Source organism: Natator depressus, chromosome 6 (genome assembly GCF_965152275.1).
Source record: "Natator depressus isolate rNatDep1 chromosome 6, rNatDep2.hap1, whole genome shotgun sequence".
Lineage (NCBI taxonomy): Eukaryota > Metazoa > Chordata > Testudines > Cheloniidae > Natator > Natator depressus.
The window spans coordinates 124,035,628-124,062,965 of NC_134239.1; the positions used below are offsets into that span (position 1 = coordinate 124,035,628).

A 27,338-nucleotide genomic window follows, 5' to 3' on the forward strand; every position below is an offset into this window, starting at 1 on the left:
TTATCCACAATGACTCCAAGAACTCTTTCTTGAGAGTCAACAGCTAATGTAGACCCATCATTTTATAGTTGGGATTATGTTTTCCAATGTGTATTACTTCGCAATTGTCAACATTGAATTTCATCTGCTACTTTGTTGCCCAGGCCCCAGTTTTGTGAGATCCCTTTGTAGCTCTTTGCAGCCTGCCTGGGACTTAACTATCTTGAGTAGTTTTGTATCACCTGCAAATTTGGCCACCTCACTGTTTACCCCTTTTTCCAGATCATTTCTGAATATGTTGAATAGAACTGGTCCCAGTACAGACCTCTGGGGGACACCACTATTTACCTCTCTCCACCCTGAGAACCGACCATTTATTCCTACCCTTCGTTTCCTATCTTTTAACCAGTTACTGATCCATGAGCGGAGCTTCCCTCTTCTCCCATGACAGCTTATGGTGTTGCCACGGCCTGGTGCATGGCACACTTTGGTGCATCAGCATGGCTCGGTGTTGCAACAGGTGCATGGCAGATGCCAGTGTAGCCTGGTGCATTAGCATGGCTGGGTGTTGCCATGGTTTGGTGCATGGCACTGGTGTTGCTAGGGCAGAGGTTCTCAAACTGCGGGTCGGGACCCCTCAGGGGGTTGCAAGCTGTCAGCCTCCACCCCAAACCCTGCTTTGCCTCCAACAAGTAAGCTGTAGCTCACGAAAACTTATGCTCAAATAAATTGGTTAGTCTCTAAGGTGCCACAAGTACTCCTTTTCTTTTTGCGAATACAGACTAACATTCAGAGGGGCTTGCAATGTGAAAGGGGTCACCAGCAGGGCCGGCTTGGAACGCTGGGGCCTGGAGCCAGCCCTGGTCACCAGCAAAAAAGGTTGAGAACCACTGTGCTAAGGCCTGATGCACTGGCAGATGCCAGTGTAGCCTGGTGCACTAGCATGTCTGGGTGTTGCCATGGCTGGGTGCATGGCACACTTTGGTGCACTGGCACGGCTGGGTGTTGCCAGGGCCGGGTGCATGACACACTGGGTGCACTGGCCCGGCTGGGTGTTGCCATGGCTGGGTGCATGGCACACTGGGTGCACTGGCCCGGCTGGGTGTTGCCATGGCTGGGTGCATGGCACACTGGGTGCACTGACCCGGCTGGGTGTTGCCATGGTTGGGTACATGGCACACTGGGTGCACTGGCCCGGCTGGGTGTTGCCAGGGCCTGGAGCATGGCACACTTGGTGCACTGGCCCGGCTGGGTGTTGCCAGGGCTGGGTGCATGGCACACTGGGTGCACTGACCCGGCTGGGTGTTGCCAGGGCCGGGTGCATGGCACACTGGGTGCACTGGCCCGCCTGGGTGTTGCCAGGGCCGGGTGCATGGCACACTGGGTGCACTGGCACGGCTGGGTGTTGCCAGGGCCGGGTGCATGGCACACTGGGTGCACTGGCCCGGCTGGGTGTTGCCATGGCCGGGTGCATGGCACACTGGGTGCACTGGCCCAGCTGGGTGTTGCCATGGCCGAGTGCATGGCACACTGGGTGCACTGGCCCGGCTGGCTGTTGCCAGGGCCGGGTGGATGGCACAGTGGGTACACTGGCCCGGCTGGGTGTTGCCAGGGCCGGGTGCATGGCACACTGGGTGCACTGGCCCGGCTGGGTGTTGCCAGGGCCGGGTGCATGGCACACTGGGTGCACTGACCCGCCTGGGTGTTGCCAGGGCCGGGTGCATGGCACACTGGGTGCACTGGCCCGGCTGGGTGTTGCCAGGGCCGGGTGGATGGCACAGTGGGTACACTGGCCCGGCTGGGTGTTGCCAGGGCCGGGTGCATGGCACACTGGGTGCACTGGCCCGGCTGGGTGTTGCCAGGGCCGGGTGCATGGCACACTGGGTGCACTGGCCCGGCTGGGTGTTGCCAGGGCCGGGTGCATGGCACACTGGGTGCACTGGCCCGGCTGGGTGTTGCCAGGGCCGGGTGCATGGCACACTGGGTGCACTGGCCCGGCTGGGTGTTGCCAGGGCCGGGTGCATGGCACACTGGGTGCACTGGCCCGGCTGGGTGTTGCCAGGGCCGGGTGCATGGCACACTGGGTGCACTGGCCCGGCTGGGTGTTGCCAGGGCCGGGTGCATGGCACACTGGGTGCACTGGCCCGGCTGGGTGTTGCCAGGGCCGGGTGCATGGCACACTGGGTGCACTGGCCCGGCTGGGTGTTGCCAGGGCCGGGTGCATGGCACACTGGGTGCACTGGCCCGGCTGGGTGTTGCCAGGGCCGGGTGCATGGCACACTGGGTGCACTGGCCCGGCTGGGTGTTGCCAGGGCCGGGTGCATGGCACACTGGGTGCACTGGCCCGGCTGGGTGTTGCCAGGGCCGGGTGCATGGCACACTGGGTGCACTGGCCCGGCTGGGTGTTGCCAGGGCCGGGTGCATGGCACACTGGGTGCACTGGCCCGGCTGGGTGTTGCCAGGGCCGGGTGCATGGCACACTGGGTGCACTGGCCCGGCTGGGTGTTGCCAGGGCCGGGTGCATGGCACACTGGGTGCACTGGCCCGGCTGGGTGTTGCCAGGGCCGGGTGCATGGCACACTGGGTGCACTGGCCCGGCTGGGTGTTGCCAGGGCCGGGTGCATGGCACACTGGGTGCACTGGCCCGGCTGGGTGTTGCCAGGGCCGGGTGCATGGCACACTGGGTGCACTGGCCCGGCTGGGTGTTGCCAGGGCCGGGTGCATGGCACACTGGGTGCACTGGCCCGGCTGGGTGTTGCCAGGGCCGGGTGCATGGCACACTGGGTGCACTGGCCCGCCTGGGTGTTGCCAGGGCCTGGTGCACTGGCAGATCGGAGTGCCGCCTGGTGCGCTGGCCTGGCTCGGCCCACGGGCTGTTCCGGGCACGGCTGGGAGCGCTGGCGCGACTCGGGGCGTGGCGGGTGCTGGGCGCGGAGCCCTGGTGACGCGTCACCGCTGCCCCCCCGCACCCGGCTCCTCCAATGGGGCAGGGCCAGGTCAGGCCGGCGCCCGGGCGCGGGGCGCGTCGCATGTCCGCCGCTGCCCGGCCGGGAAATCCCAGCCGCGCCTCGCGGGGCGGGGCCGCCGGCCGGGTCTAGGCCCGCGCGCGCCGGGCGGCCCCGCACAGACACGCGCCATGGGCCGCTGCCACCTGCGCCGGCTGCTGCTGCTGGGGCTGCTCGGGGCGGCCGCTGCCGGGCCGCCGCTGCCGGGCTCCGCGGAGCACAGGTGCTTCTGCCAGGTGAGAGAGCCTCCGGCCCGGGCCGTGCGCCCCGCGGTGCCCGTCCGTCCTCTCCCTCCCGCTGCCCCTCCCCGCCGTGTCCGTCCGTCTGTCTGTCCGTCCGTCCTCTCCCTCCCGCTGCCCCTCCCCGCCGTGTCCGTCCGTCTGTCTGTCCGTCCGTCCTCTCCCTCCCGCTGCCCCTCCCCGCCGTGTCCGTCCGTCCGTCCTCTCCCTCCCGCTGCCCCTCCCCGCCGTGTCCGTCCGTCTGTCTGTCCGTCCGTCCTCTCCCTCCCGCTGCCCCTCCCCGCCGTGTCCGTCCGTCCGTCCTTCCTCTCCCTCCCGCTGCCCCTCCCCGCCGTGTCCGTCCGTCCGTCCTCTCCCTCCCGCTCCCCGTCCCCGCCGTGTCCGTCCGTCCGTCCGTCCTCTCCCTCCCGCTGCCCCTCCCCGCCGTGTCCGTCCGTCCGTCCGTCCTCTCCCTCCCGCTGCCCCTCCCCGCCGTGTCCGTCCGTCCGTCCGTCCTCTCCCTCCCGCTGCCCCTCTCCGCCGTGTCCGTCCGTCCTCTCCCTCCCGCTGCCCCCCCCCGCCGTGTCCGTCCGTCCTCTCCCTCCCGCTGCCCCCCCCCGCCGTGTCCGTCCGTCCTCTCCCTCCCGCTGCCCCCCCCCCCCGCCGTGTCCGTCCGTCCTCTCCCTCCCGCTGCCCCCCCCCCCCGCCGTGTCCGTCCGTCCTCTCCCTCCCGCTGCCCCCCCCCCCCGCCGTGTCCGTCCGTCCTCTCCCTCCCGCTGCCCCCCCCGCCGTGTCCGTCCGTCCTCTCCCTCCCGCTGCCCCCCCCGCCGTGTCCGTCCGTCCTCTCCCTCCCGCTGCCCCCCCCCGCCGTGTCCGTCCGTCCTCTCCCTCCCGCTGCCCCCCCCCCGCCGTGTCCGTCCGTCCTCTCCCTCCCGCTGCCCCCCCCCCGCCGTGTCCGTCCGTCCTCTCCCTCCCGCTGCCCCCCCCCGCCGTGTCCGTCCGTCCTCTCCCTCCCGCGGCCCCCCCCCCGCCGTGCCCGTCCGTCCTCTCCCTCCCGCTTCCCCCCCCCCGCGGTGCCCGTCCGTCCTCTCCCTCCCGCTTCCCCCTCCCCGCCGTGTCCGTCCGTCCTCTCCCTCCCGCTTCCCCCCCCCCGCGGTGCCCGTCCGTCCTCTCCCTCCCGCTTCCCCCTCCCCGCCGTGTCCGTCCGTCCTCTCCCTCCCGCTTCCCCCTCCCCGCCGTGTCCGTCCGTCCTCTCCCTCCCGCTTCCCCCTCCCCGCCGTGTCCGTCCGTCCTCTCCCTCCCGCTTCCCCCTCCCCGCCGTGCCCGTCCGTCCTCTCCCTCCCCGCCGTGCCCGTCCGTCCTCTCCCTCCCCGCCGTGCCCGTCCGTCCTCTCCCTCCCGCTGCCCCTCCCCGCCGTGCCCGTCTGTCCTCTCCCTCCCGCTGCCCCTCCCCGCCGTGCCCGTCTGTCCGTTCTCTCCCTCCGTCCGCCCATCCTCTCTCCCCATCTGGGCCTCCCCTTGGTGTCTGTCAGAACGTCTGTGTTCTATTCCCCGTCCCCACACCCATGTTATCTGCATGTTTCTCTCTCCTGTGGGCTCCCCACACCTGTCACACCCTCCCCTACCTGTCTCCTCTCTGTATCTGGGGTTACCAGATGTCCCAATTTCATAGAGACAGTCCTGATATTTGGGGCTTTGTTTTATATAGGCACCTATTACCCCCTATCCCATACCGATTTTTCGCACTTGCTATCTGGTTACTTTACCTGCCCTGTCTGAACACTCACTAATCTTCTCCTTAATCCAGGTTGTGAAAGGTGGGTCTCCAGACCTGTGTGAGGGTTAGGGCTGGCTTGGCAGTGCTGGAGTTTGAAGGTCTCTGCTAACTGTTCCAACAATTGACCAAGGGTCGTGGTGGATTCTCCATCACAGAGAATTTTTCAATCAAGGGGAGATTGTGTTTCTAAAAGCTCTGTTCTAGGAATTATTTTGGGGCATTCTCTGGCCTGAACTATGTAGGAGGTCAGACTAGGTCAGGGGTTCTCAAACTTCATTGCACTGCGACCCCCTTCTGACAACAAAAATTACTACAGGACCCCAGAAGCCTGAGCCCACCCAAGCCCCGCCACCCAAGGAGGGGGGCCAATCCAAAGCCCCACTTCCCCAGGCCGGGGGGCTGCTCGGGGGCCAAAGCCTTCAGCCCCAGGCAGGGGGCCTGTAACCTGAGCCCTGCCGCCCAGAGCTGAAGCCCTCGGGCTTGGGCTTTGGCCCCAGGTCCCAGCAAGTCTCAACCAGCCCTGGGGACCCCATTGAAATGGGGTCATGACCCACTTTGGGGTCCCAACCCACAGTCTGAGAACTGCTGGATTAGGTGATCACAATGGTCCCTCCTGGCCTTGGAATCTATGAAACCCTAGGCACAGCACAGACAGCAGCAGTACATGCTGTCCCATACAGCCCTGCTGCCAGTGCCAGTGTGTCTCCTCCCTGAGCTGGAGGGACCCATCATCAAGGGGTGAGAGACAGTATACTTCGCAGGCTTATTTATAGTCCTTAGGCCAGGTGGAGTCAATAGGGGGACTGTGGGCCAAATCATGACCACCAGATGCTTTTGAACAGACCCCAAAATCTTTTTATTTACTACTACTACTTCTTGTTTTTTACTATTTTCTCTGAAGTCTGGATCTTGACTATACCTTGACCAAGAAATTTGGACCTTTGCAAAAAAATAGACTATCCCGGGTCTAAGGTATTTCAAGGATGTGCATCACTATAGTATCTGGGGGTGAAATCTTCCTATCTGTCCTATTTCTCACTTGTCACATTCCCAGGAGTCAGGACTATTCCTTATGCTTCTGACATTCAGGAGAGAGAGGAGAGCAAGAGAGAGATTTTGACAGGTATTGAGATTTGTCCTGTGTACAAGCCTCTCTTGTAGAAGAGATTAAAATATAAAATCCAGTGTTAAGACTGTAATGTGTAATAAAGTTTTTGTTGCAATGTTAACTCTTCCATATTGCATATGCTGGGTCTTATTCTCAGCCGGTGTAAAGCAGCATAGCTCCATTAACTTACACCAGCTGAGGATCTGTCCTGCTATGTTTAAGCGATACATTTAACAGCCTAAACAACAGCTATGTATGTGCAAAGTAAGGACCAGATCTTGCAATTATATGAACAAACCCCATGCAGAATCCCCGACTTTGGGGCCCAGATGAATTAAAATCCCCCGATCTGGGGTCTAGATGAGTTAAAATTGCAATGAAGTATTTAACACTTTCATTTTCTGACCCATGTTTAAACCTTGTAACCTCAATGTGACAATAATAGATTTTGCATTAACTTCCTCTTTCTTTTCCATCTATAAAAAAGGAAGTGGGAAATGGGAACTATGGAGTTGCACAATTGGCTTGGGTTAATAATCATTTTCATGTACATAGCCTCTTCCAGTTGTGGATCTCAATGGCCATAGATTTGATATTCAGATGTCAGACATAAACTGCTGATAAAGAATAAAAAATGTTCAGTTCTTTAAAGGTGTTTTGACTCTTTATAACCATAGAGGCTGAATAGAAATTGGGAGAAAGAGGCATTAATTAACACAAGTACAAGTCTAATGAAAAGCAAGTACCACTGTATAAAGCAGTATGGGACAGACATAGAATAGTGCTTTGCATATGCACACTAAAAAGGTTTTCTTTTTTCTTTTTCCTTTGGGTGGGGATGGTTGGCACTATAACTTGTGCATCTGAGCTCTCTAAAGCCAGATTTTTTTTTTTCTGCTGCCTTTTCTTTTAGAATATAATTTGTTTTGTTAATAGCATTTTTCATAATCAAAGTATCCCAAACTTTGTCACCTTTACAATACAGGGGTTTGGGTATGTGCTGACAGTGTAAGGAACGAGAATAGCTTGTATGTCCTCATTAGCTCAGACATGGCACAGGACGACACTGGGGATGTTAGTACAGACTTAAGATAAAACTAGTGCTTACAACATTTCAGATGCTGGACCAAATAGGTCCTGATTCTGCAATGAGCTCCACATGGGCTGGTTTCACTGAGGCTCCCCATGGGGGAGATTGGGGCCTAACTTTTTTGACAGCTATGTTACAGTTCCTTTACAGTAAGGCCACTACCCAGTTCCGAAACTTTATCAGAAACGGCAGTGTGTAACTAAAAACAACTTAACAATTTCACATAATGTTGCTGCTTTACCATCTGTCTCATTAGCACTAAATATTATTTCAATATCCCCGTTCCAATAACTTTACAAACAGCTCATCCTCCACTCAGATATTCTTGTTTATGATGCATTATATGCTTTAATCAATCATTAAAGTCTCCCTGTGGACTCCCAGCAACTTATTGCACATATGTTGTTTACAGACCTGTGTAGTTCCTTTGTGGAAACACTGCAGCTGTTTGGTGATGGGCAATCTGGATTTTGGTCAAACATTGTGCAGTTAGGCAAATGAAGGTTATTCAAATAACACAAGGGTGGGGTTTTTTTTTGTTTTTTGTTTTTGGTCAGTTTGGTACCTGGACATAATAGAAAATGTGAAAAGTTGGGCCTCAAGAATATCTGATCCTTTGCTCCTTGAACAGATTTTTAACTCATGTTCCTTTTATTTTTATTATTTATTTGTATTCCGATAGTGCCTAGGAGCCCTCGTCACCGTCACCCTTCTGATCAAGAACTCCGCATGTGTTAGGTGCTGTACAGAGACAGAACAAAAAGATGGTCCCCAGAGAGCTTACAATCTAAGTATAAGACAAGAGACAACAGATGGATACAGACAGAAAGGGGAAGTCAAGGAAACAGTGAGACAATATTGATCAGTGTGATCGGGCGTGGTATCAGCACACTAATGGCTGTCAAGTTTTTGGTAGGCAACATGGCAAAGGAGAGTTTTTTTGGAAGGATTTGAAGGGGGAGAATGACAGGGCTTTGCGGATGTCTTTGGGGAGTTCCTCCCAAGCAGTAGGGGCAGCAAGGTTCCTGTTTGAAATTTTAATGAGTGGGTGGTGGAGGCTGACATCATGGTCTAACTGAAGATGTGAACAGACATTTCGGTAGCGAGTAAGAGATGATGGGTAGGGTGGGAATAGGCTGTGAAGGGCCTTGCAAGTGAAGACAAGTAGCTTGTGTTTAAAGAGACAGAGAAGGGGGAACGAGTGGAGGAAGGCAAAGAAGGAGCGGCATGGTCAAAGCAACGGGCTAGGAGAATGGTCTCCTTAAGTTTGTGTTTTCAAGCCCTGCTCTGACCACTGAGGCAGGAATTCATACCTGCCGACATGCAAAATGTCTCCATAGCGCCATCTGGGGAGCAAAACTGGGATGCATCTTCTAACTCAGGGGTTCCCAAACTTGGTTCACGACTTTTTCAAGATAAGCCCCTGGCGGGCCGCGAGACGCTTTGTTTACCTGAGTGTCCGCAGGTACGGCCGCTCGCAGCTCCCATTGGCTGGGAATGGTGAACCGCGGCCACTAGGAGCTGTGAGCGGCTGTACCTGCGGACCCTCAGGTAAACAAAGTGTCTCGCGGCCCGCCAGGGGCTTACCCCGAATAAGTCGCAAACCAAGTTTGGGAACCCCTGTTCTAACTCTATTGGCAGCTGCAACTCTCTGCTGCAGACACACACTCTGAAATGTCACCTGATGCAACTTCAGTCTCCACAGTGTGAGATGTGGCCAGGGAACTCAATAGGTGAGATGCCGATGAACGCACAGCTCTGCACCTTGCTCCTGGAGCTACCAGTGAGGCTAACGTGAGAGCCCTGGAAGCCCAGTCTTGGCCCTCATGTCATACAGGAATCACCTGGATGAGGTGCGGGAGGGGAAGGGCTAACTGGATCCCAGTGTACAGCCACTGTGGCAGAAACTGGGCTTAGGAGTCTCCTTAACTGAAGATCCCCTCTGGCCACGAGCTGCCAACTCACAAAAAATTAATGAGTTGATCCCGAATTTGAGTGGAGTACCACAAGCAGGGAGAGCTGGGAACCAGGGTGGCTGCTGATACAGGCTAAAAGATGCTCCTCGTTCCATCCACAGAGATGATCCCACTTCCTGTTCTGACTGCAGGTGGGGATGGCAGGGTAATGTGTCACCATCTTCCCCACTCTCGACAGCTGGGCTGGGGACAGGTGGCAGCGGGGGGAGGAAGACGCACACACCATGGTAGTGAAATCGGGGAAGCTTGTGGGAGTCATTGCACTGACTTAAATGGGAACTGGACTGGGCAATGAAAAGGAAGGGGGCGACCGAGAGAAAGCGAGGGAGGAGGGAGCAAACCAGACATGGGGGAAGAAAGTAGAGGGGATAGAGTGGAGAGGACAACTGCAGAACAGAGTGGAGAACTAGACGAGGGAACGACCCCAAGGTATGCTGCAGAGGGGAAGGAGGGAGATGAAGTGAAGGAGGAAGAACCAAAGCAAGGGAAATATAGTCAGATTTTTATCTGATGGGGTTTAGTACCAAAATATTGCAGTGATCTAATGGTTGTGTTAGGTACACACACCATGCCGATACATTAGCATTAGAGAGTTAATTAGACATGCATACTGAGTTCCAGTTGCATTCCTTCACGAGAAGACCCAAAACTCCCTCAAGAATCTGGGCCACTCATATTGTCTGGGATGTTTGTATCTGCCACCTGCAACTGCATGATAGCTTTAGTGTTCCTGTCTTTTGTTTGGGCAAAACCAGCCCTGCCCTCTTGCCTCATGTCCCGCTTACACACCCCTTCCATCTCTGGCTCCACCATAGCTTTAGTGTTGCCTCCTTTCGCTTGGGCAAAACCAGCCCTAGCTCCTGGGCTCAGGGAAACCCAACTGTTCAGGTCAGCGAGTCCTGTGAACAGTGAAGCACATGGCACATGTTTGTGAGTATATCAGCTTGTGTGTTTCATCTTAAACAACTGTTCCAGATAAATACTTATTTTTTAAAGATGTCCTGTAGTGTGTGGCATATGTTGTCAACATATTTATAATTAAGATGTCGCTGCCATGACAGTAGGCGCTGTAGATACCCAAATAAATAACGTTACGGCTTCAGCTAAGGGGCCTAAAGCAGCCGGGAAAGACACTGATACAGTGATGTATGTCCATATAAGAACCTATAAGGAACTCTGGAATTACACTAGACCAGAGGTGGATTCTTTTGTTTCCTGGCTGGACTTTGCATTTTGATCTTGGCTATTTCTAGACTTTCTAGGGCAGGTCAGCTTAGCCAGGGCAAAAGTGAAATGGAAGCCTTATTAGTCTTACTGGGACCTTTCTCCTTGCACCAGTAGCATTGCTTCAGTCCTCTAGGAGACTTGGATCACACAAACTGACTTTCAGTGCCTGGTAGCTCTTTTCTATGAGACCTCTGGTGTCTCAGGCTTCAGCATCTTCGAGGCTTCCTGGCTTCACTGGCTCCTGGTCTGTCTCCCTTTACATTGTCTCCAGCCTTTGGCTCCTCAGGAAGGGAGGCAGTGGTAGGTAAGCAGGCCAGTAGTGCCTGTTAGACCATGTGTCTGCTTGAGAACTGAACCATTCCTAACTGGTAGGCTAGAACTGGGTGGAGCACAAAGGGTGAATTCCTGAGTGTATAAAGTCAGTGGGAATTGTCAGTGGAGCGAGGAGTTCCATGGGCCTACACTAGTCATGCTGAATTGTTCTGAACCCTCCGTGTCCCCTATCTTTTCCCTTTTGCTGTTCTAAACCCAGTTGCAAGGCTTGCTGGCTCCCTATACTGCCACTCCCGGAAGCAGCGGAACCTGGTCTGTTTCAAAAGACAGTCCGTGCCCAGGGGAACTGTCTGCACGGTGGTAGTGTCATCGATCCATGCTGGTATTATCGCCATCCACGCTGCAGGCCAAAACAGCTCAGGTTGAATCAGTGAAAGCAAATATAATCCTGGCCGTGTTTGGCATGGATGCCACTTGAAGCACTTCTGTGTGCAGGTGTTCCATGTCTTTCAAGGGTGCCAGCAGGACCGTGTTCTCAGAATGGAACATTTTTCTAGTGTAGATGAATCATTAGCTGCCTAGATTTACACCACAGTAGCTCCGAACAGCCAGCTGGATTACAGTCAGCGGCGTTCCTTGGCTTAACTGAAGAATGCAATATATCCAGAAAGTAGCAATGAGAATTTTGAAACAGAAATGAGTGTAGACTAGGGATTAGTCAGTTAATTTTTTTTAACTGGGTGGCTTAACCTGGTGATAAACTTAATTGCTGAGCTCTTAATTTTACAGCCATTGCAATACAAAACCTCTTCAGTTTCCCAATTATGGCATTGTAGAAATGTAGGGCTGGAAATGTCAATGTTTATACTGAAAACATGAGGTCAAGTGTAGGAAATAGTACTAGGTTTGCTTTGTAAAACAGGAGGCTCCAAAACCAAACATAGAACCATAGTTTTGTAACAAAAACATATTGTTTATGGGGAAGCAGGAGTGCTAGCATGGTAATGTAGACTTCCTTTCCATTGGGTTCAGCAAGCCTCGATTGTGGTCCAGGTTGCCCAAATGATTTCTTTAAAGGAGTTGATTCCACAGTACTGACGCACAATACAAGTGATTCAAGTTTGAAGACGGGGCTCCTTATTCCTCAGCCAGCAAAGTCAGTCATCTGGCGCTTTTTGCGAAGGGTGCTAATTGTTCCATCCATCCATTCTCTCCTCCATGATAGTGTTTAAACAAGGAAAGAAAGCATTCCATTGTCATTGCCCCCTGCCCCCTTTGGGGGTGGGGGAAGGGAGCAAGAAGGTGTTTAATTGCCCCAGTGGTGGTTAGCACTATTCTGTTCCGATTTGTATATGGCCTTCACCACTGTAGTTATCAGAGTGCCTTACAGAAGTCTTCAAGTGAGGTGACTAGCATCTCTTGCCTGGTTCATTCTTTCATTCTTCCCTTTCCCAACAATAATTTTTAAATGTATATTTTTAAAAATAATTTAATAGGTGTCCATGTTGCTCTGTGCTTGTCCCAGAGAAGGCAGGTCAAAGAAGTGTGCCTTCCCTGGGAGTGGAGTATACGAAGGTTTGTGGTGGTACTTTGGTCCTGTGGGATTTCATTCCGCAGTCTGGGACTGGCCCCGAGAAAGCTCGGTCCCCCAAACAGATGAGATTTACCCTACTTTGCACAGTTCTTTTGGGCCTGAGGAGCAGACCTATTTCTGTGGCCCTCATCCCGGATCTTTAGGTATACTGGGCCCAAACTGATGAGTGCCTTAAAAATAAGGACCAAGACTGTGAATTACGTGCAAGTGAGAGAAGAGAATTAACAAGAAGTCCTTGAAAACAACAACAACAAAATTCTGCTGTCTATATATCTCCATATTTACTTTGCTCCTTGCTTCTCTTTGAGTATTATTCCCGTCACCCCCTGGCAATCGCTAGAGCAGCACCATGAGAAATTTACACTTCGCTGTCACTGACCATGATGCCTGTAAGAAGCCTCTGTTTTCCATTATCCTCTCCTTCTGCCTCTGCCTGTAGCTTTGCTTCCAGTGCAATGAAGAGGGAGCTGAGATTTGACGAGATCAGAAATTTTGGAGACTGAACTAATATTGTGTCTGCATGTAAATGGTTACATGCTATAGATTTCTACTGTTTTTGATAGGTGTTGAAGGATGGGGTCAAGGGAACCTATTATAATCTGTAACAAAATTCCTGTGGATATTCACTTCCTAAACTAATATATATATATTTAAATAAAGTCCTTCTTGGTCTTAAGTCCTTGAATTTCCAAAACTGTAATATTACTCGACACTGGATAATGCCACATTGCTATATGTTGGACTGATGTGTCAAAATCCAATATAAGTCACCAACATAATGTAAAGGGTTGAGTGCTGAGAGTACTTCTGGCCCAGGTGTTTGAACACTGAATTGGTCACTTCCTACTCTGTCTACTTATTTGACATTGTGCAACTTCCTCTTTGAGCCAGCAATCTGTGTGCAGTAAGACCACAAATGAATCTGTCTTCTCATGCGGGCTTAAAAAAGCACTGAACAACAACACAGCCCACTGAGTTGCTTTCGAATGATGCAAGAAATGTTGGCTTTTTAAACTAGATTTAACGTGAATGCTTTTTTGGATCTCTGTAACTGATGCCTGAAGAGATTCCATCATATTTTGTCCAGTTCTGATTAAATCAACTAAATGGCATCAACACAATTGCCTAAAAACAGTTTAATAAAGTGGTTTAATAGGACTTTATTTTGGCCGTTGTGAGTTCTGATGGTGGTATTGTTATTGCTTAATTGGTCTTGATGCAGGGGACTGGCACTTCTTCCAACCCTGAGATGCTACAGGGATTGTTGTCCTATAAGAACCTGGGTAGGCAATTGCCATTGGTATAGTTCTGTTAAAGTTCAGGGCATTCAGCTGGATCAGGCCCTAAAATTGTACATATACAATTATGTGGCCAAAGGAGTGTATTTATGTGTGCTTTGTAGACAGGACAAGAGTGTTTACGTGTAATACTACAACTTAGTCAAATGTTTCAATCAGAATCTAATATTTTTTAAAAAGAGTGAAGTATTCATGAAATATCAGTTCTTCAGCAATATGCCAACTATGAATAAGTTTTGGAGAAAGGGCATTCCTCCGCAGAGATTTACAAACACCAAGATATATTGCAAAAGGCACAAGACAGTTCTCAGAGCTGTATCTTAAAGAAAAAAAAAAAAAAAAAGCCAGTACAGCAGGATTGAATGCTTGTTAATTCTAATTAACCTCCTTATCTGGTAGCCTCTTAGGAAAAGTCTGGGAAGACATTTTGTATTAAATACTGTGCACTGTACTTAAAAATAGATCCTATATTTTGTTCATATTAACTGTCATTTTATTTTTTATTCAACAGGTCACTGGTTACTTAGATGATTGCACCTGTGATGTGGAAACCATAGATACATTTAACAACAACAAGCTTTTCCCTAGATTAAATAAGCTTCTGGAAAGTGACTACTTTAGACATTACAAGGTATTTTCATCTTCAAAAATTATATTCATTGCCAAAAATACGTCGGGACTAGATAAGTAGTGTGGTTTTTGTTTTTGTTAAATCTCCATATAAGTTACCAATTATCTTTTAATTCATGTATTCTTGTTTTAGGAGCATGATCATAACAATTCAGGCTTTCATACTATCCGGAGAATCTTAATTTGAGGCAACATATTCTTCAAATAAATTATATAAAGTTTTTTAAGAATTGCTTCTGAAGCATTTTTTTTCCCCCTTAAAGGCTTTAGTGGTAGAGCAAGGAAGTGGTTTTTATGCCAGGTGAAGTATGGAAAACATTTCCGGGGGCAAAAACTGTGCAGTGAGAACAGTGTTTTGTTTCCTGTACTGCATTTTGTACGCATGAAGAGGCATTTAACAAGACTGAGCGAATTGGTCATTATAACTTCTATCCAGTTTTTATTAAACTGGTCCTTTACAGGCCAAATTCTGCCCGCAGTTACACCCATAATAATGTCTCTGCAGCTGAAAACATTTTTCGTGTGAGAGAGGAATACAAAAGTTTATCCCGAGTCTTTTCACCAATGGTGAAGTTCACTCCTGTGTAGAAAGCCAGAACATGAGCCCTGCGTCACTTAAGCCCTTATAAAAGGGTGGATTGCTGTGTGCTGAGTTACACCCTAAATGAGAATTATTACAAAAGTTATGGATTAGGTAACAAGTGTTATTATATTAGGCTGTGGTTCATGTAATTGGCTTGGTTATGTGGATTTATATAATATGTAATTATTTTTTATGTATAATTCTTTACAGGTAAACCTAAAGAAACCTTGCCCTTTTTGGAATGACAGCAGTCACTGTGGGATAAGAGCCTGTGCAGTAAAGCCTTGTGCACCTGTAAGTACACAAATCTATTCAGGTCCAGATTTGTAAAGGTATTTCAGCATTGTTGCTGTGCCCAGCACCTCAACACCGAAGTCTCATTTTCAAAAGGGATTCAGGCATTTAGGAGCCAAAATCCCGTTGATAGTCAATGAAAATGAGACTTAGCTCTTAAATAGGTTAAGTGTTGCAAGGCTGCGCACAGCAATACCTAAATACCTTTACAAATCTGGGCTACAGTAACTTGTTTCTTCTCTAGCCAATCTTTATAGAGGACGAGCAGAGGACAGCAGTCCACGCTTTTGCTTACTGTAGCTAACACAGTTGTAGCTCTCTGATCAGGCTTATATAGAAAAAAAATGGGAGGAAACTACTAAAGGGGCTAAACTATTAAATATTTAAGGTATTGCTTGAAAAAATAGTTTGGATTACACCAGATTTGATCAGAGAATCATTTGCTGACAGTACAAAAAAGCTTTGCAGTCATAAAATCCTGTATTTACCATGAATCTTAATTTTTCCTATTTTAAAAGGGACATTATGTCTGAAATTTGTTCATTTACTAGTGTTACAAGAAACACTTAAAATCACTATAAATATAGTGTGTGTGTGCAAAATTTTATATATAAATCGCATTTTAAAATTACCAAGATTGGACACTTTTATAGTGTAACCTCAGATCTCTCCATAGTGAACTGACTTACTCATTTGCAGATTCACAAGCACTTTCTTGTATATGAAACAATTTTTTCTCTGACTTCCCTGCTTCCCAAGTACAAAAGCAAAGGCTCTTGTTCTTACATCTGACATTTGGACAGAGTACCGGAAAAGAGCTAAGGAAAAATGTCATCTCAGCTTGAGGCTGGAGGCAACTTCGAGGAGTCTGTCAGAAGACAAGGGATAGAGAGGAAGTGAGGGTGTTGATTTGGTTGTTAGATTGACAGACACGATCATAAACCACATGATCACAGCAGAAGACTCGGAGAATGTTTCCAGTTTTAAACCTGTTTTTTTAAATACCATAGCATTTTTTATGTTAATGGTCCATTTCTGTGTGTTGTGCTGATGAAAGCAGTCAAAAGAATATAGTACTCTAAAGGTAGAAGGCTGCCTGGTATGAGCTGATCCTATTTAGATTATATTTTCTGTGTCACTATAGTTAATTTTCTTAAAAAGCATGGTGCACATTTCAGTAATCTTGCCTAGGAAGAGAATTGGCTTTTCTTCCCTGGATAGCCATGTTGTAACACCTCAAATATAGAGGTGGGGAGGCCTGATTAACAGGAAATATACCAGCTGATGTAACCCTTTAAAACAGTCTAGTTCAGGAAGAATTACCACTCACTCACACGTACTGTGTATTCTGTTACATTTGGCTAATTTCATCTTCCTTCTTCCCACTCCTCCCAAAAAGTCAACATGAATATGAATTACTTATTGGCTTTTCTGTGGCACTCCCCTCCATAATATCTCAATGGCTCACAAATGTTAATGAATTAGCCTCCCAGCACCCCATGGGATAAGAAAGCAAGCATTCTTATACTCTTTTGGGGGAATAGGGAAACTGAGGTACAGAGACTTGGGGCCTGATTCTGATGTACGCTAAGCCCCCTTACACCACTATGGCAGTATAGAGGAGCCTAAATGTAAATGAGAATAAGGCCCTACAGGAAATGCCTAAGATTAAAAAGGATGTTGACAAATTGGAGAGGGTCCAGAGAAGAGCCACGAGAATGATTAAAGGAATCGAAAACATGACTTACAGTGATAGACTCAAAGAGCTCAATATGTTTAGCTTAACAAAGAGAAGGTTAAGAGGTGACTTAATTATAGTCTATACCTACCTACATGGGGAACAAATATTTAATAATGAGCACTTCAATGTAGTAGAGAAACATATAACACAACCCAAAGGCTGGAAGTTGAAGCTAGATAAATTGAGACTGGAAATCAGATGTACATTTTTAACCTTGAGAGTAATTAACCTTTGGAACAATTGACCAACGGTCACGGTGGATCCTCTGTCCCTGACAATTTTTCAATCAAGGTGGGATGTTTTTCTAAGAGCTCTGCTCTAGGAATTATTTAGGGGAAGTTCTCTGGTCTAGTCGACAGGAGGTCAGACTAGATGATCACAATGGTCCTTTCTGGCTGTGGAATCTATGAATCACACAGGAAGTCTAGGGAGGGGTCAGGAATTGAACCCAGATCTCCTGTATCCCAGTCCAGTGCCTTAATCCCAAGACCACGTTGCCCTTCTAACTAATTTTATTGAAAGCTTTTTGGTCAATTTCCTAATGTTTCCTAAAATTAGCTTAGAAGACCACATCAGCATGATGGATAAAATGTGTCTGTTTTCTATCTTGCATTTCAGAATGAAGTCCCTGGTGGAACTGAATCTGCAAGCTTCAAGGTATGTGTGTCTGTATGAATGGTTTGACTTGTGACTGTTATATTTCACTACAGCTGTTAAAAACCTCTCTAGTCAGATTAACATCAAGTATACCACAAATAACCTCTGTTCCTCCTGACAATTGCTGTTTAGAATATTGCCTCTTTTTAATGTCATAATGCTCATAAAGCTACTTCCCATTCAAAACAACTAAGCTCTTGGAGTTTCAGAAGTTGCCAGTGGGAACTTCTGAGGTGAAATCCAAAATGATCACCACAATCGCATGGGCCTCTAAACATCTTCAAATACCCTGCTCCTTTTGTAGAAATACATGTTAAGATGAAATATTGACAGACAATTGTGAGTTTTAGGTGCTCAGCGCCTTTGGAAATCAGACCAAATACTTTAATGGATTTGGGGAAGGATTTTACATGCAATAAATCAGCTATTTCCTCTTTGCCTTCTAGTATTCAGAAGAAGCCAGTAAACATGCTGGAGAATGTGAGGAGGCTAAGAGACTTGGAGCCGTTAATGAATCTTTGAGGTATAATTTCATTCAATAAATCATTACATTTGTCATAAAGAAAAATTAATACTGACTCTCAAACTGTCTCTCTTTATTCTCTGTAGCGAGGAAACCCAGCGAGCCATGCTTCAGTGGACCCAGCATGAAGATTCTTCAGACAACTTTTGCGAAGCTGATGGTATGAGGCTTTGTCTAGTGTGAATGATTTTGAGACAATATTTAAACAAAGGCTGATTGCACAGTCTGAAAACTTTGTAAAAATTTAAGCTGTGAAATAATATACTAGTAAGTCTGAATTCTGTGTGTTTAATCTTTATTTGTACTTTTTTGAAGAGATGCAAGAACGATCCCTTATAAAATTTGCTGCAGTGGTAAATGTGATTGTCCATATTCCTTAACTATGTAATAGTTCAGACAAAGGCCACGTTTACACTGTGGGTGTTTCAACGGCACAGCAATGGTACCGTGGCTATAGTGCCGTTGTATAGATGTTTCCCATACCCACGGAAGGGGTTTTTTCTGTTACTGCAGGAACTCAACCTCCATAGGTGACAGTAGCTAGAGTGATAGAAGCATTCTACACCAGTGGTTCTCAAACTAGGGCCGCCGCTCGTTCAGGGAAAGCCCCTGGCAGGCCGGGCCGGTTTGTTTACCAGCCGCATCCACAGGTTCAGCCGATCGCGGCTCCCACTGGCCGCGGTTCGCCGCTCCAGGCCAACAGGGGCTGCGGGAAGCAGCGCGGGCCAAGGGATGTGCTGGCCGCCCTTCCTGCAGCCCCCATTGGCCTGGAGCGGCGAACCACAGCCAGTGGGAGCCGCAATCGGCTGAACCTGCGGACACGGCAGGTAAACAAACCAGCCTGGCCCGCCAGAGGCTTTCCCAGAACAAGCGGCGACCCTAGTTTGAGAACCACTGTTCTACACTGGGGGTTAGATTTTCTTAGCTACGGTTCTCAAGGGTGCGGATTTTTCACCCCTCTGAGTCCCATGCTATGTCAGCCTAACTTTTAAGTGTAGACCAGACCAAAGTGCAATACTCTGTCTGGCATTCCAGCTGGCAATACTGAGTGCTGGAAAACTGTCCCCCGTAACAGGGTGTATGCATGTACACACGCTGTGTAATGCAGGCTCCTTTCTGAAAAAATACGTCAGCTGATCTTTGCAGTTTCATTAAAGTGGCAACTAACTATCTTTGGAACAAAAAAATGTTTCACATTTCCGAGCAGGCATACAGGTTTTAACTTTCATTTTTCAGGGTTTTCAGTGGATTCATTGTGGCTCAAACTTGAAACTAGAAGACAGGTAAGGGTGTGTCTATGCTGCAAATGAAGGTGTGATTGTAACACAGGTAGACGCACCTGTGCTAGGCCGCGTCGCAATAGCAGTGCAGATGCAGCAGCATAGGTTAACGTTCCCCAGCGGGCTTGTGCCCTGGTTCTGGGTTCATGCTCTGGCGGCTCGCGTGCGCTGAAGACCATGCTTGCCTCATCTATGCTGCTATTATTACCTATGGTAGCTAGATGAAAGCTACCCGGGGTGTACCCAGCTGTTTTACAGTCACAGCTTCCCTTGTGTGTAGATATAGCCTATACACTGGTTGCTAAGGGCCGGATTCTGAAACCCTTACTCATTTAATACTCCTCTTTCAATATATTCCCATTGCTTTCGGTGGGGTTACTAGGGTGACCAGACATCTTGATATTCGGGGCTTTGTCTTATATATGCAACTTTACCCCACCTTCCCCAAAAAAAAGAAGTGTCCTGATTTTTCACACTTGCTCTCTGGTTACCATAGGGGCTATTCAAAGAAGATGGTATTACTCAGTGTGAGTCAAGGTGGCAGAATCTGGCCCTGAGTATGTAGTTTTTCTTCACTTCCTTTTATCCTCAACTAAGGCCTTCCTTTCACAGATGTACAGTCTCCTGATGCAGAGTATGTGGATTTACTTCTGAATCCGGAACGCTACACGGGTTACAAAGGACCAGAGGCTTGGAAGATCTGGAACAGCATTTATGAGGAGAACTGTTTCAAGTATGTGGTTTGACAGTCTCTCTCTCCTTGTGAGCTTTGGTTACTACTCATTGCGCACAAATACATCTGATCAGATGAAAACTTCCCCCACACATTCTAAGACAGTTGTTTAAGTCGGGGGGGTTTCTGTGAAGGTTGTTGGAAAATGTCCATAGACAGGGCTTTTACTGACATTCTTGTCTTCAGGATTTGTGTATAATATTTTTAGCTATCTTTTTCCTGGTCACACCAATCAATATTGTTGCTGATTAAAGGCATGGCAGCTGCTACAATGCCATATGGTAGGATCTGAGCATCACCCCTTAGTCCCAGGCTGGCTAAGAACCCTGCACAGACAGGATCTTCAGCTGCAGAAGAACAGGATTCCTTCAGATTGCTCTCCACTAATCCTGGTTGACTCACTGGGTGGTACTGATGGGTCTTAAAGGAGCCTTGCCCAAGCTGCATCTGCTGGAAGGTGGATTGCTACAGAGTGGGGAATATCTGGGGATCATTGAAACCCTGAGAAGATTTGGGGCAATCTTTTCAGTGGCGTTGCATCACCATTAACTACAGCGGTGACTCATCCCCAGAGTAATTAAATCTGTGTTTGTTGGACTTGTACAGTGGGGAGGTAATGACTTTATTGAAGATTCGTCACCCCTCCCTTCTAGTGAAAGGCTGAGAGAGCCCTGTAGGCATGTCTGAGTCCTCCAGCAAACATTCCTGGTTTTTCAAAGGTGTGTTTATGTCTGCGTGTTTGTGTTGCCGGCCTGCTTATTGCATGCTGTTCCTGTTAGTTTCCTGTATTCTGAACTCAGTGATCCAGTTTTAGTGTGCGTGTGCACACACATAGCATTGGATATGTGAGGTTACTCAGGGCTTGCTGCTACATACCTTCCATTTGGACTGTTCTGTCTTGTTCAGAATGTTGCTCACTTAACTGGTCCATGGTTACTACATGTCCTGATTGACCACCTACCTGTGCGTCTTGCTTCTATTTCCCTGTGATTTGGGATTGCTGTTCTGTGGTATATAGGAGTGTAACATTATGGCCACAAGTGCTTCTATTCTGCAGCCCATGCTGCCTACACATTCTTCACCTGTTAACTGGTGATACTCTGTTTGGAAGTTTCGGAACTATGTGCAGACCCTGCAACACTCCGATGTGGCTAGATTACCCGTGCTGCAGAACTGCTTAGTGCCGTGATGGCATTGATGTTTATGATGCACTCCTGGAGCCCAAGTCCTTCTCTGATGTGGCTGTGCAGCACCTCAGTGAGTATTTTGGGACTGGGGATTCCGTTCTGCTAAAGAGGAAAACGTTTTTTCAAGCTTTTTGCCAGCAGCCCAACGAAACCATACGTGAGTGTGTATGTTGTTTGCAGCAGGTGGCCCGGGATTGTGAATTTGGGGATGTTATGATTGGTGTAGCCAATGATCTCCTGGGTGAATGGTTTTTGGCCAAAGATGCTAGAACTCTTAGCTTTTGATGCCACAGTTGCTAAGAGTGAAGCATTTGAGAGGGCTCAGGCTGAAAGGGTTCTGTGTCTCAGACTGCTGCTACCCTTGAGTCTACACTTAAACTGTCAGCTGTCCCTTCTACTTCCGTCGCTCAGAGTCGTACAGCGCTACCTACTCCCGCACCCGGGTCTCAGCCATGAAAGTTTCCAGCTCCTCACTGTTTCTGCTGTGATAGTGCAGGTCACTTGGCCAGTGTCCCTGCTTGCCTGGCTAGAACTGCTAAGTGCTGGGCTTGTGGGAAGGAAGGACACTTTCAGTTAGTGCGCCATGGTACACTGGTTCGCAATGACGGGAGGCCTGTGGTACATACTGGAGACCGCCTTTACCAGGGGATCTTGATGTTTTCTTTGATACGGTCTTCTCCTGTGGCAAGGTGCTGGAGCGGGTATCCCTTAGCGTAGACATTAATGGTTCACTGCTGAAGTGCATGGTGAAGATGGTAATGTTTTCTCCCCTCTGGATTAGTTTGTAATCTGGCCATTTGTCGGACTACAGTGGTGATAAAAGCTTGGCATTTGTATGCTTTGCAGACAGTGGGTGGAGCTGTGTGCTCTACAAACGCATAGCCTGTCCTGCAAAGTTTTACACTGATAAAAGCACTGCTGCGAATGCCGTTCCATTGTTGTCCTGTGATCTGTACTTACAGCTTGGTATTCTGCATGAATTCGCACAGGACACCTTGGTGGTGTTATGTTGGCTAGAATAGAAGTGGATACCCAATGCACGATTCAGAGACACCATGATTTATTTAATGGTGGCGATGTTCTCTCAATGGGATATGTGTACTCTCTGCAGCTGGATTCAAATGCCAAGCCCTTTGCATCACCTGCATGTCATGTACCTCCGCATTTGTGGACAAGATCCAAGCAGAACGGCAGCGCATGCAAGATAATGGTATCGTGCGGGAGGTGGAAGGGCCTATGGAAATGGAGCCCCCTCCAAGGTGATCATATACAAAAAGAATGGTGACATTTGACTGTGCACAGATTTTAGGGCACTTAATAAGTATGTGAAACGTGAGCAGTTTCAATTGCCAACCTTCAAAGAGGTGACCTACTGAGTAAATCCTGGATTTTCTCTGTGTTGGATAACTTATCTGGTTATTAGCAAATACCTGTGGCTGAAAGTTTGCAGTTGTTACTGACTTTCAGCATGTCATTTGGGAGGTTCAGCATGTCAGTTGGGAGGCACAGCTATCAACAACTCCATTTTGGGTGAGTCTCTGCTCCTGAGGTATTTCAGAGACTGGTGTCTCACCTCCTTGCTAATATCTAGATTGCATGTTGATATTTGGATGGCATTTTCATCATTGCTAAGAGTCCTCCTGAGCGTAATGCTGTTCTGGACCAGGATTGGAGCAATTCCAACAAGTTGGCATAAAGTTGAATGCGGCCAAGTGCAGTTTTGCAAAAGATAGTGTAGATTTTCTAGGGCATTCGCTGTTGGCCGATAGTGTGAAACTGGCACCTGAATGGTTACAAGCTGTTGCTTTGCTACCATTACCCACAGATGTTAGCCGTTTAAGTTCGATCCTTGGCCTACCTTGAAACATAGGTGGTCATGTTCTGTCCCATTTTTAGTACCTTTGCCAAGTCACTGTGGGGTTTAACCCAGGTCCGGTTCGTTTGGACTGAAGAGGTAAAACAGGCTTTTGAAATCTTGAGTCAAGCCCTCTGTTATATCCAATCGTATGCATATTTTGATCCAAAGAAGTCGGTAGTGATTCAGTCGGATGCATGCAATTGGGGACTGGGCCTAGTTCTGCTCCAGGAGGGATGGCTGATTATATTTGCCTCCCATATCCTCCTCCCAATGGAAACAAAATATTCCTAGATGGGAGCGAGAATTCTTGGCATGGTTTTTGCTATTGTACATTTCAAAGTCTACTTAGTGGGGAGACAGTTTACATTAGAAACTGATAGTTTGCCTCTTTGGGCCTCTATCATAAAGCCATTGACCTGCTGCAGCTTCTCACTCAGCAGTGGTTTCTTCAGTTGCAGTAGCATGGCTTGAATTTGGTGCATTACCAAAGGAAGTCGTCATTTGCTTGCTGATGCTCTTCTGAGAAATTCTGCTGTGATGGTGCCCTTGTGTGCAGAAACAGCAAAGTACACCAGATGCTTTTTATTGAAAGATCTACCCATTGACTTAGGGCAGACTGATGCTAAACTGTGCAAGATGGTACATGCTGTACAGGCGGAGTGGATGGACCCAATCCTTGGTCTACATTCTACAAAATTTGTTCCGAGCTCATGGTGAAGACATGTGCTACTCAGCGTATCTTATGCAGAGAAGCCCGGGTGATTGTCCTAGCAGCGTTGTGACAAACAATCCTAGATGTGGCCTATGAAGGACATTTGGGAGTTACAAATGAAGGAACAAATGCATATTGATGCAGGGTGGTCAGGGCTGCACTCGGACATAGAGCATCAGATGAAGGCAGGCTCAGCATGCACAATGCATAGAATAACTGCTCCTCCAGCCCCTTTGAAACCAATAGTCATAGACGGACCATGGCAGAGAATCGCAGTGGATATTATTGGCCCCTCAGTTGCACTGTGTGGCTACACGGTGTTGACGATTATGGAATATTACTGACATTACCCCTTTGCATTCATAAATTCAGAAGGCACCTCAAAGGAGCTCATTTCTTGCCTAAGCACTTAATTTGCAATGTTTGGCCTACCAGGGAGACGTGTTTCAGATCATGGGACACTTTGTCTGGAGAGTTTGAAGGCTTTCTGGCGAGGTTTGGTACAGTACATTATAAATTTGCTGTCTACCCTCCCCAAGGAAATGGGATAGTGGAGAGACTGCATCGGACTCTGAAGAAGCGTGTAGCTCGCATACTTTTGAGTCATGGTTTATAGGATATTTGGAGTACACCTCATGCATGTACTGTAGAAACCCCTTTCTATCATCTCTTCAGCTGACCTATGAGGACCAACTTGTCTATGCTGAAAGAAAAGGTTGATCCCACCTCTTTGCCATCCTCAAAGCCGATGTGACTAGGAAATATGCGAGTTTCAGAAAGTGTATCCGTGCATGAATCCACGCATTCTATCCTGGACACGTGGTGTATGTTAGGCAAGGGTCTGGAAGCGTTTTTGATACTCGTGGCATGATCTTGCGGGTTGCAGGGTACAGACTGTGGCGAGTGCGTTTATCACATGGAGAATGTGTTGTTAACCAGCGAGAGATATCCTGCCTACTGACAGGGGAATGGAGAGGGAGGAGGACACTCCTTTGTGTGTGCCGATGTCACGTGGCCAGTTGGGGAAGTTGAGCTGAATCTGAGGTATAACCTACAGGATCACCTGGTGCTTCTGGCAAGGTACTGCTGGCCTTCTGGGGAGAAGAGAAGGAAACTGTAGGTGTGTGGGGGGGCATTTTGCCTTCCTGCTTATTGCTTCCTGAATTCAGTGTTCTAGTTCCTGCTCCTGGATGTGAGTAGCGTTGGGTGTGTGCAGGGTTACTCAAAGCCTGCTGCTACATACCTTGTTCTTTGGACTGTTTCTTTGTTTTGTTCAGACTGTTGCTGACTTAACCGGTTCATGGTTATTATATGTGCTGATTGACAACCGGCCTGTGTGTCTTGCTTCGATTTCCTTGTGTTCTGGGATTGCTGTTGTGGGGCACATCAGAGTGTAACAAAAGGATTTTTTTTTTTTGGTAATGCATAAAGAAAATCCACAGGGGGCACAATTCCTCTTCTTTTTTGTGTTGCCACCACCTTGAAATCTGTATGGGAAGAGGAAACAGTTCTACGCCAGTCTGGGTTGTTTGACTTTCATGAACTTGTAAAATGTTTTTGCAGAGCCAAGTGACTGTTCCATACATAGTGATATTACATATTTAAATGATTTTGTCTCTTAGGCCTCGGACCATAGAAAGACCTTTAAATCCCTTGGCTTCTGGCAGAGGTGAGTCATTTATTCATCCCACTAAGCTATTTGGCAGCCCATGAGTTTTGGTGGCCTTAATGATAAAAGCTATTTATGCTGGCTCTCTGAATTAAAAAGAAAAATGATTTAGATCAAGCCTAGAACTGTGTGTGTACCATAAAGGACATTGCGGAGGGATGATGTTTTGTTGTGTAACAGCCCAGGAAAAACAGTCTGAGTCAGCACCATTGAAATCAACGTGAGCTTTGACGTTGACTGGGAACAGGATTGGTATATGGGCACTCGCTTTTTATACTTGAAGATGCTAAGGGCATTTAAGAATGTCCCTATGAAATAAGGCCTCCATTGTATTAGCCTCTTTACAAACATCTAGTAAGAGATGGACCCTGCCCTAGGGGTTATGATCTAAATAGTCAAGATGAACAAAGGGTGGCAAGGAGAACAGAGTCAGAGAGGTGAAGTGACCCAGGACACACAGCCACTCAGTTGCAGAGTTGGGAATAGAACCGGGGTCTCCTGACACCCAGTCTAATACCCTATTCACTAGACCGCACTGCCTCTCTCTTCATTTGAAATCTAACCCCATTGTTCATGCTAGCTCTTATGTATGAAAGCCTGAAAAAACATTTGTCCAATTGGAGCAGTCCAGGCATCTGTGTTGACAGCTAATTTTAACCATGGGCATTAGCAGAAGAGAAGTCTGAGGACTGGGTTTTCACTTGATTTAAAAGAATCTGAATTCTGTCCGCAAAAGCTCCTGCAGTTCATTCTTTGATTAACACATGAGGAAAATGAGAGTATGCTCAAAGAGCAATGTAGCTGGACAAAATAGACAAAAGGAAAATAAAATAAGAGTGCCGCCTTCTGATGATCTCATTGTGCTGTGTGTGTAACTTCAGCTTTGTCGTGTCCACGTGAGAAGGTAAGTGGAGAAATCCCCATTTTGCAGATGATGTACACAAAGATTGACCCATTGAGGTCAACGTGAGTCTTCCCTTAGCTGTGAATGAGCTTTGGATAGGTCCCTAAATAATTTACCCAAGTCATGTGGGAAGTCTGTGGCAGAGGTGGAAAGAGGAAACCAGGTCACCTACCTTCCAGTCCTGTGTTTACTAATCCCGTGATCATTTTTCTTCCGCCAAAGCCCTTGGGAGTGATCTCAATACCTTGTAGCAGTTACTTCCGTGCTAGTCAGAGTCTTTCAAAGCACTCTGCTCATCTCGTGCCTTTACTGCACCAGCTTGAGATAATCTAACGTGCACGTATACAATGCTTTTAAACACTGCTAACACTACTTATTCTCTTGTCTGAGCCGATTTAACAGTAATATCGGGATAGTCTTTGCACTTTGGAATTAATTCTAGTGATGTAATTTTTTTTGTTGTTTTTCCACCCCCCCAGGAGATGATGATGGTGAGTGACTTGTGTTGATTTCTGTTATGGTCAGGAAAAAAAAAAAAATGGATACAGAACTTTTTGCCTCTGCCTCTTCCACAATCTGAAGTTAGCATAGTCAGCAAGGCAAGCAAAAATGGGAATAGTTTTGAAATCTTCCTTTGTTCAGTTTCTCTTGCATGGATCTATTTAGCTTTACAGCTACAATCCGCTTAGCTTAACAAAGAGAAAGTTAAGGGGTGACTGGACCACTCTGTAAGTTCCTACATGCGGAACAAATCTATAACGGGCTCTTCAACTAGCAGAGAAAGGTATAACACAATCCAAGGGCTGGAAGTTGAAGCTACACAAAATCAGACTGGAAATAAGGTGTAAACTTTTAACTCTGAGAATAATTAACCATGGGAACAACTAATTTAAGAGTCCTGGTGGATTCTGCACTACTGACCATTTTTAAATGAAGATTGGATGTTTTTCTAAAAGATCTGCTGTAGGAATTATTGCGAGGGGGAGTTCTCAGACTTGTGTTATATAGGAGATCAGACTAGAT

General features: G+C 48.1%; 1 protein-coding gene across 2 annotated transcripts in view; it reads left to right on the forward strand.

Annotated features, from left to right (window-relative positions):
- The first annotated feature begins 3,106 nt into the window (after positions 1–3,106).
- The window catches only part of ERO1A (endoplasmic reticulum oxidoreductase 1 alpha), a 34,396-nt gene continuing 10,164 nt past the window's right edge, over positions 3,107–27,338 (forward strand). For both annotated transcript variants that reach the window (XM_074956507.1, XM_074956506.1), the window contains exons 1-8: positions 3,107–3,220; positions 14,056–14,175; positions 14,968–15,051; positions 17,411–17,449; positions 17,896–17,972; positions 18,059–18,132; positions 19,865–19,985; positions 25,365–25,411. In XM_074956507.1, coding sequence (XP_074812608.1) covers positions 3,116–3,220; positions 14,056–14,175; positions 14,968–15,051; positions 17,411–17,449; positions 17,896–17,972; positions 18,059–18,132; positions 19,865–19,985; positions 25,365–25,411 — 667 coding nt within the window. In that variant the 5' untranslated portion in view covers positions 3,107–3,115. The remainder of the gene's footprint in view (positions 3,221–14,055; positions 14,176–14,967; positions 15,052–17,410; positions 17,450–17,895; positions 17,973–18,058; positions 18,133–19,864; positions 19,986–25,364; positions 25,412–27,338) is intronic.